Source organism: Parambassis ranga, chromosome 13 (genome assembly GCF_900634625.1).
Source record: "Parambassis ranga chromosome 13, fParRan2.1, whole genome shotgun sequence".
Taxonomy (NCBI): domain Eukaryota; kingdom Metazoa; phylum Chordata; class Actinopteri; family Ambassidae; genus Parambassis; species Parambassis ranga.
In genome coordinates, this window is record NC_041033.1 from 14,029,776 (window position 1) to 14,040,359 (window position 10,584).

At 40.8% G+C, this 10,584-nt stretch overlaps 1 protein-coding gene across 1 annotated transcript; it reads right to left on the reverse strand.

Annotated features, from left to right (window-relative positions):
* Positions 1–1,426: 1,426 nt before the first annotated feature.
* rab4b (RAB4B, member RAS oncogene family) lies at positions 1,427–10,036 on the reverse strand. Its single transcript, XM_028420296.1, has 8 exons — positions 9,859–10,036; positions 7,150–7,230; positions 5,984–6,098; positions 5,456–5,518; positions 4,308–4,462; positions 4,098–4,193; positions 3,810–3,985; positions 1,427–3,729 (listed from the first exon to the last, which is right to left on the reverse strand). The coding sequence occupies exons 1-7, from the start codon at positions 9,872–9,874 to the stop codon at positions 3,870–3,872; spliced, it is 642 nt and encodes a 213-aa protein (XP_028276097.1). The 5' UTR covers positions 9,875–10,036; the 3' UTR covers positions 1,427–3,729; positions 3,810–3,869.
* Positions 10,037–10,584: the final 548 nt, after the last annotated feature.

Sequence of the window (10,584 nt, forward strand, 5' to 3'; positions counted from 1 at the left end):
ATGGCTACTGTGTGTTTTATATCTGAATCACAGCTACAAGCAGAAAGTCCTGTAGAGAGCAATTGACCCATCACAGCAAGTTCATCATTGAATGGAGTGTACTCAGAATGAGTGCCATTTTGACAGCTGGGCCGTGCCTGATGATGGTAAACAGTGTAGGTTAGGTTTGATCAGATGATGTCGTAATGATTTTCATTGCATTTTTAAATGATCATTCGATGCTCATCATTAAAACAAATGGCGCTTGTTGGTCACACTTAAAACACTTAACTCAGACGGAACACAGACCCGAACGTAGAAATTATATTTTACATAAAGCAGTACTGTGAAGTTTGATTTGTATGGTGTGTACATACAGTGTATCTTGTGATGAATAATTAATAACACATTACAGTAATAGAAGAGGGCGGTTCATGCTCACAGTATTTCCATTCCTTTTTTGCATCACATTAAATACATTTTAAATTCCATTTAAAAAAAAATCTGCATTTGCTGGACATTTATGATATTGTCATTTTAACCATATCCAGTCATAAAAAATTCAAATGTTGTTGATGAACTTTTTTGTATTTTTTTTTAATGATTAGCCAATGGTGAAATATGTACTGCTTCCCTTGTCGTCCACCTGTGAGTTTGTTGATGGAAGATGCGTATGTTACTGTCTCCAGCTACCTACATCAGCACGTCCCATTTTGTGTATATAATAAACAGATGAAGTGATAAACAATGTTTCCACCTTGGTCTGTTTCCTGTTTGTAAATTATTTACACATTATGTGCTTAAAAAAATATACTTCAAATATCTACATGTATTGGCTGTATTAGGTATGAATTTTTCTGCCTGGTGTTTTAGCACCATCTAGTGGTACAGCAGTCACTTGTACAGTAAATTATGCAGCGTGGTTATGAGGTCATCCTGACAGCCTGTGTAGAATCAATAAATCAGTCAATATATCCACTTCAGCTACATTAAACCACTCTCGCTGTTACTCCATCGACCCAAGAGCATAAATCCAGACAAGTGGACACAGAGGGCATTTACTCTTCATCATACCAGTTCCTCTGATATACCTAACCTCAACCTGATTGCATCTGAGAGCAATGGTCTGACTGATAGAGAAGGCGAATGAATCACGTAAGTAGATCCCATTGTTAAATTTCAAGGTCCGTTAAGTCAGCTGGCTATAAACCTGACCTCTAAATCCAGCTCATACTTGTGCACACAAGACATTGCTCAGAATATTTAACCCCTTCAAGCCACAACTGACAACTCCACCTGATCTACCACTAATAGTTTTCCAGCAATTGTCAATCTGTATTATTGAGAAGAAAAGAAGGATTTTCAAAACTGCAGCTCACATCATAAACAATCTTATGGGTGAACAGTCACTTTAACCGTGACGACACACAGAGACAAGAAAAAGCTATTAACTGAAAAACAAGCAGTTTACTGGGAATTGCATATTCATTACAATCAATGAGCAACACTCACCCTCTATAGACAATAGACAAATCTTATTTACAGGATAGGTTACTTGAGATGTACAGTAGTATTTAGGTGGATTTTATATAACATTAGTTACTAAGCAACAACTGAGTCGGATTGTGTACATCACTCGATTGAACATCAAAGAAAATAATGCTCATATGGCTATATTGATGATTGCTTATTATGAACTGTACAATAAATACATACAAATGAAGGCAGGCTAACCCTAAATTTTAGATGAGGACCTGTGAATATGAGCGATCAGAGCCACCTGCAGCCCCCAAAATCAACACCCTTTCATCATTATCTGCACGTGGTGAGCAATAAAAGTCAGAACTCACAGACAGCAGGAGCTCGCAGCATCGCAACATTCAGGAAATCAAAAGAAGAATCTCAGTTGTTATTTAGTAAAAAATGATAACGTCTACAATTAAAATCTTTATTACAGTATACAGTTCAAGTAAAATAAAATATACAATTCTATAGTTACAGCATATAAACAAACAAGAAAAAGAAAATGTAAAAGTAAAAGTGCACTTGCAGAAGGAGACAAACTATCACACAATGCAAATATTTGATGCAAGCAACTTGTTTTGACCATCTGTCATCTAATATCCAACACGGTCTCATGTTTGCACAGCTTTCTCCCTTCAGTGCGCTGGCTCACTCGAGCTTAAAACAGATGTGGTTTGCTGGGGAGGAAATGTGCTAACAGTCGAGGACAGAGACATGAGGAATAATTTTGTTTTCATCTCCTGTCAGTGGGTCAGTGCGACCTGCTCTCAGTAATTCATACAGAATCAGTGGCTTTGACTCAACAGCAAGGGCAGGAGATTGGGGTGTTTTTTTTTTTAAGTCTTTAGCCTACAACCTCAGCAGCAGCACTGCGGGTCTTGTAACCACGCTGTTGGTGTTACAAGGAAAGAGGAAACCATGTTTCAGTGGAAATTCCCTGTTTCTCTCTGGAGGGATACAGGGTCTGTTCTAAGGAGAAAACATCTGGGTCGGTTCAGCAAAACACGCTGTGACATTTTGAAGGAGGGGAGAGCCATTTCTTTACTGAACAAAAAAGACTGCTTCTGTGCATGGTTAGAAACAGAAATCCTGACTTTCATAAGGGAAATAAAACAATCTGAAACCTCTATAAAGGAACTGAGTGGGCGGCACGAAAGTTTTCTCAAACCGGCACAGAGGCAAAACCAACTGTGGTTTCCTGTGACGTCCCTTCTACACTATGTGCATGCAGAGAATCAAAAAGAGGTCATGGAGGAAAAGCCCAGCAGGACGAGTCAGAAACATTGTTTGTTTTGCAAAGACTGATTTTTGAGACTCAAACTTAGTTTGAGTCTGATTGGTGTCCTCGTACAGACTGCAGGGCCTTTGGATGAAATAAAGAGCAGATATTTCTCTTGTTTGTGCTTTCAACATGTCCTGCAGGCGTAGGTGTGGGTGTAGAGGGGAGTGATAGGACCATTCCCTTTACAACTTTAGAGAACAATATACTGTAGATCCACAATGGCAGGTATATCACTAGGACCTATACTCTACAGGAATAATGCATTTCTATGCAATCAGAGTCACTCCTCTACATCCAATGATCTTAATCCACCAATTAGCAGCTTCAGTACCAGATCTCATGACACATGAATTACTTGACAATAACGGCAGGAACCTTTATAAGTAAGTATCTGAGTTGCATCTGGTATAAATTTCTATACAGTGACTCAAACCAAAATCTGTACAGGTTGACTTGTTCACGGTGAATGAGAGGCTAAATGGAAACCTTAAAGAACCAACCTTTATGCATTTTGGGTCTGGATGATAAATATATGCTGAAATTATTTTATAATAATAATTTACAAACAATGTTGTGCAAACGCAGAAAGCATTTTGGGGTTACTAAAACCAGAATGAAAAAAAGCACAAGGTAAAACAACAGTAGGGCAGCCCACACACACACACACACACACACAACACCAACAACAACCCTTGACTTGTCCTTGTCTGGTAAGTAGCTTAAGATGAGGATTTCTCTTCTTTCTGATCCCACCATGGTCAAACTGAGGGGTCACACTGTCCAAATGCCAGGGCCAAACCTGCCTCCCCCTCACCTAGGATATGAAGGGGAGACTTTTACCAGAGGTCAGGGGTCAGGGGTTGCAGTGATCTTCATGCCCACTCTTTAGGGTGATCCAAGGTGTGTGAGACGGCAGGGTCACACACACCAAAAACCACCAGGAGCTGTGATGTGGGAAAAGAGGGAGGGTGATCACTGACATGCCCTTTGTCAGGCAGTCTTTTTTTACTGAAACGTTACTGACCTGTAGGGGGCGTTCTGTCTGCATGGGCCCGTGGGCTGAGCTGCGGGTCTGCCCCGATTCCTAGCAATTACACTGCTGCTTATTCTGTGTCGTGGTGCCTCTGGGCTGTCGCAGCTGCCTCAATGATGCATCTCCATACTGGATACCTGAACCCATCCTCTCCGGGTCCAACTCACCTGTGAAGTGGTTCACAATGAATTCATCATACTGCATGATACTTAAAAAAAAAAAAAAAGAAGCAAACCCCCAGATCAGACACACCCCTTCAACAAACAAAACAAAATGTACCTGAATCTATCTTGTTGAGGATGGTGCGAGCACATTTAAGGAACCCCTCCTCGACATTTTCACCTGTTAGAGCACTAGTCTCCAGAAACATCAACTCTGTGCAAGTTAAGCAAACAAAAATGATAAGAAGACAACATAATAAAAAGCAATCATATAAACACAATACAAGAGGCAAATAAATGTAGGGAGAATATCGTCAACTTCAGTCACCGTTCTCCTGAGCGAAGCGCGAGGCCTCCAGAAAGGTCACTTCTCTGTCTGCATCCAGGTCTTTCTTGTTGCCACAAAGGATAATAACAATGTTGGGACTTGCCAGTGTCCGTGCATCGGTCAGCCAGTTGGTCAAGGCGTTATATGTCTCTCGGCTGTAAGGTGGGAGAGCACAGTTTTAGTGTTGGTCTGTCAAACTCAAATGCCTGGACAGGTCTGTGATAACACACGTGTTTATGGCTAACTGTAACGTAGTAGACCAACAGCTGAGGGTGAAAAAAAACAAGCAGACGTCAAATCCTGCAGTCTCTCAAATGGCCACCAGAGGATCACAAAAACATGTCAGTCTCAATGTTGACGATGTCCACCTCTATAACTTTTATTGGAACTTCATTTCTATTTAAGGAGTTATGTATTCAAGTAACTTTTGTTGGGTGAAGCTACTGGTTACCATGGAAACAAGTCCTGGCGTCTGTGAAAACATGAGTCCAGCGAGGTGAGCAGAAGGGTGTTGGTCTGCACAGTGATGTTTAACAGCTGCTTTCACAAACAGCCAAAGGATGATGCAAGTCCTTGCACACTGACAGATTCACAAACCCTCTCATTCCTTTGAGGTATCGTCTCCCTCACAAGCTTCCCTCCACCCACCTTCCTCTTGCTTTCATGTCAGGTGACACTTTCTGTGATCGACTTCTGCTTTCCTGCCTGCCAGAAGAAGCCACCATATTACAGCTCCTGCCACTCCACAAAATCTCACACGTTCTCACAAGCACAAACTGTATTATACTCCTGTCTCTCTGCATTACTGCATTCACTCCATCCTGATTTCACAACCCCTCAAGTGCAACCCAGAGCTTATAAAATGCATGCCTGGGATTCAAATCTCACTGTATGGCTCCAAATGCTTAGTCATTAAATTTGTGGAGGTGGTATGGACACTATATAACTCTTATAGGTAGTTATACCACACAGGCCACAAACAATATAAAAAGAAGTCTGGTGAAACAGTATTTACAGTTGTATGTGCAAGTACATTTTTTAATTCAGTTCAAAACATCAATGCAATACACTCATAAGCCACAATATATATATATACATAAATCATTCTGATAGACAAAAGGCATAATTCAAGACGGCAGTTGCTTTACCTGGTAATATCATAGACGAGGAGGGCTCCAGCTGCTCCTCTGTAGTAGCTGCGTGTAACAGAACTATGGAGAGAACATGAGAGCTTGTTTCAAATGATGCATTCAAAATGTCAGATGGTGAAGCTTAAAGAAAAAAGTGTCCCTGGCTTCATCAGTCAGGCCCCTCATCACACCTGTGAAGCTGTTTAAAGTTACTGAATGTTGTCCACAGAGGAGTTTTAGACATGAGATGGGTAGTGATGACTGATTATCGACTGACTAACAATGAGAGAAAATGAACTTCCTCACTGCACCTGATTGGACAAACGGTTTGTCTGCTTCTGTTATTTTTTCAACAAGAAACACGGCTGTGCAGTAGCAGAATCTATCCTCTTCTTAGAAAGACAACATAATGCTACCAGATTGCATTGCATGGCTGAATGCATAAGAATGTAAAGCACAGAAATAAAAGATGCAGTGGACACATGACACAAGCCTGTGATGGTGATTGTTTGCTCAGTAATATTAGGATATGCTGTATATCATTACCGGAATCGCTCCTGACCAGCAGTGTCCCAGATCTGCAGTTTGACCGTCTTTCCACCAACATTGACAACCCTGGAACCAAACTCCACACCGATGGTGTGGTTGGAGTCCTGTTTAACTGCAACATGAACACAGGGAAGAGAGTGAAAAACTGGAGACTAAAGTATGACAGCAGAGAACTACTGTATCTGTAACAGTCTTAGGGTAATCCTTTAAATGTATTCATTCATTGACAAACTGGGCTGCGTGCGCTGCCGTGGTGGAGACAACACTTTCAACTCTGCTCCCAGAATCTAAGCTCTGATCTATAATAAGTTTGTGTGTTGTGCTGTTATCTTCACACGCCTCATATCCACATTAGAGACTATAGGGAGTCAGAGGAGATTAACAGTGTCAGCTTGCCCTCCCTTTCTCACCCTGCTGACAGCACAGGGACCTAACACGTCTTTAATCAAATTAATACAAGTGTGTGTGCGTGTGTAGAATGTGCTTTCCCATGTTTTTACATTATTCACAGAAACAAAGCGCTATGAGCCATCCTGAGGCATGTTTACCTACTTACCAGCTTACTTATTAACACTTTTACAGGTTTGTTTAAAGCTCAAATAATGCGTTATAAATTGCACACTGAATTATAGGTTTGTTAGATATAATTCTTCCATACAGCAATACACCTGATTGTGAGATTTTATTCATATAGGAATGTGGAACTTTAACTCAGTATTAGATGTGCAGGTAGTCTGTTGTACTGAAATGTCACAGAGATAAAAGTTATTTAACCAATAACCATGAAGAATTATAACTCAATTAAGTGATAAATTACTAAAGAAGTACTGATGCATTTTCTTTTTTCTTGTTGTGGAGGAAAGTCAAAGCCAGAGAACTGTGGTGTTGTGTTACATTTGGCTTGGTTGATATTTACCTACTGTAAATGTAAGGAATCTGGACAGGCACACAATTCGTCTCGTCACTGCAGTTTCATTCCACACTGTAGTCAATGAATAACTTTCTCAGGAAGAACTGACAGCCGACTGACTGTTCCATTTCATGTGTGTGGCATGAAACAACTCGTGAAATCAGCAGCACTAATTTCAGGAGCCGTATCAATTGATGCGTGTCTGTGTAATAATACACTTAGGAATTCACTCTCCTGCGACCCTGAGACTTACACTTGTTCTCTATGAACTGGTGGAGGAGGCAGGATTTGCCTGTCCCAGCACTGCCGATCACCAGGAACTTAAACAGGAAGTCTGGAAGCAAAGGAGAGGAGGTAGAGATCAACACATATGCCAACATCAAGCAAGCAAATCTGTAGCTCTTTGCTCTCACAGAGAGAATCCTAAGAGTTCCTCTTAATCGCATTGAGCTCCTTTTTTCAGTGTCCACCAAACACAAAATTAGCCTTCTAATCACCCAGCCTTGTATGTAAGCTAGCTGTATAACACTCACCTACATTCTAATTTAACATGCTTGTTTGTCTGAGGTGTAAAATAACTTGTGCTCACGAAGCTTAAAAAACACTTAACACTTGTCATTTAGAGTAGAGACAAAGCTTTGGAGTTATTAATCATGTCTTAGTGTGACAGACAGGGATTGAACGTCAACAGCCAGCTGGTTGTACAGATGTTGTTGTTGTGGAAAGTGTCCTCTCGCACTGGAGAGTAGAGGCCAACCCACACATATGATCCAGAACGGCTTGGGCCCCTTACATGCAAGGACATCCACAGTACAGACAGCTTTTGTGTGCTGTAGCCAAAGACAGTGTGAAGGGAATTTACATACACTATGATGCAGTTCCGATCTCTTCATGAGATATGAAAGCGACAGAGGATATGAAAGCTGTGTGAGGTAGGTAGTGTTTGGAACAAAACCAAACATACACCAAAAATGTACAAGTTAAGGAAAATTATAGAATAAACTTGAGAGTGAGGGCGTCTTTCCAAGTCTGTGAGAGCAAATAATAACTGCCACTACACCCTTTCCTCCTGAGAATCTGCCTCTGTTGGAATTTGAAGACAGTGTGAAATTTTGATTTAAGCTTAACTGCAGGCTCTGCAGGAAAGAAGTGCTGGCCTGGCAAATGATTAGAAAGTGCTATTGGTATTACAAGCCAGGTGAACATCCTGTGAATATTCAGCTCCACACACAAGGTCACCAAAAACAGCCATTTATAAAAGAAAAGGGTAAAATAAGATGGATCTTTATTCCTGTGTGACATTTAAACTCATTATGCTAGTGCTCTTGGAGCCACCTTCATCGGCTGACACACACCACTGCCAGCTCAGTTTATGCTGCACCTTTGTTTGTTGAAGCGGGTGTTTTCTGAAGCAACACAAGTTAGAGGTCAAATTCTTGGTAACAGCAACAGCAACAGCAAAGAGACTACAGTCAGCCTTACATCTCAGACCCACATTGTCAGTGGTCATGACAGCAGCACTGACAGAATCAAAGGCTAACCATCCTGCTTTAAAAACTTGCCTCAGCTTTTCAGCATCTTCACAGACATCATATATTCCCTTGCCACATCTGCATACAACAATCAAGCTGTCAATATGTCAACGCAAGAGGAAGAAAGGAATGCAACGCTGCTCTCTCAACAGCAGCCTTTCAGGCTATTGCAATGTGTATGCATCAATATTAAATTACCCTTGAGGGAACTGAATAGCACTCACATTCACTTACACCATGACAAAACATAACGCACTCAGGTCCCAATCTACCCAAGGTTTATGTCCAATCAGTTGTCCCATCTACTGACAACATGCACAGTGACTGTACACTGAGAAGTTTGGTTTATTCAATTTTTGTAGGCACCAAAATTATACCTCTATTTCATTTTATATTCTACTCTTTATGTAGTCCCCATTCCCCATCCCCATTAACAAACATGTTGAGCAAACACATGATTTTTTATGAATGCCATCTATGTCAATTTAACATGTACTCATTCATTGTGTTCATAATGCCATTTGCCCTCCAGAGGAGACAGCACAGGAGACTGAGACTGAGACTGAGACTGGATAAAGTTTCATACAAAGAATGAGGGAGACAGGACACAAGCAGAAACAGATGGCAGTGTGTCTAAGAGTGCAACAAGAGAGCATGATGGTGTGACATTTCAAAACAACTAAGTCTACAGTGTCAAGCCTATTGTGCTGTTAGTACTATCAGACACAGTCCTGCCAAATGAAATCATACAGAATAGTAAGAAAGATATTTCTGTCTGTACAATGCACGTCACTTATAATGTACTGCCACCACTCCTCTGCCAACATTAGTTTGTGATGTAGACGGTGTGAAACACCTGACGTCTGCTGCTCCACAGATACAAGAGTCACAATCCGCTACAGATGTATAACTTCCTCTTAAAGGCCTTGTAGCTAAAAGCTACCTCTTAAGTTAAAATACACCGCATCTACTAAGTTAATACATTCTTCAGCTCGCAAGGTCAACCATTTTGCTTGAACTTCTGCACACCCAGGTGTGTTCAGCGTCTGCACACACAAAAGTAGAGCAGATAATGCATGTTATCTAAAGTTTGGCCAACTTTTACCTGTAAATATCTCGCTATCTAGTTGGTTATCTTGGTTATGTCTGACTATTTAACGAAGTAGTGTTCTCCGTCTCAGTATTACAAAGATGTCAATGAATACCCATCAAACACCCAAGCTACAGCACCTCCTGTGAATAAAATATCAGCGCTGAATGTTAATCATCACTACTAAAAACCCACAGGATCGATGAGGTGGCAAGTTAGCCAGCAGCTAAACCAGGCGGGCTAACTAGCAACGATGCTAAGAGCCAATCTGTCACATTATACCACAGAGCAGCGTACATGTAACAGCTAGCCAGTACGAGATGACAAGCTGTAAACATACCGTATGTCTCAGACATGTTGACCCTCGCTGTGTGAAGAACTCGGGCGGACCTTTTTACAGTTCTTTCGGTATTGTGACAGCTGTGTGCACACCTCTTTAGGGTGTTTATCTACGATGCTAGAGGTTTCCTTGATCCCTTCCTAGCTTCCTTTTCACACAGACACAACCAAACGCTGCAGCTGCGTAATACGTCATACGCCGTTTACTGGTGTTGTGTTCAAGTGTCATCCGCCTTGTAGGAGTTTTGACAGAAAAACGGCAGGATCGATCCTGCTATTAAAATTCTACATACGTTTTAATGGTCAAATGGTCAGTATGTATATGTTTGTTTTTAAACTAAATACAAAATAACAAATAGTTTGTTAATAAAACCATGTCTTCTGTACTTTTCCCCCTGTACTACCTAAATTAGTAACGGGTTTTAAACTACTGACAAGAAAGTGCAAACTGACCTGAAAGGCAGCATTATATTAGTGGTCATCGCCGGTGTCCCCATGTTTGACTGTTCTAAAAAGCAAAGCACATTTTATCCATTAAATGAGATGATATTAATGAATTATGTATTATTATTATTATTATGATTATAATTAGGATTATTTTAAAATAAAACATTAACAACGCCATATGTTGTTAAATATGTCTGTAGGTGCAACAGCAGGCCACAAGGTGGCAGGCAAAGGTCAAGGAAGTTAGATGCTGCATTTTCTAAAGAAACGTCCACAAAGA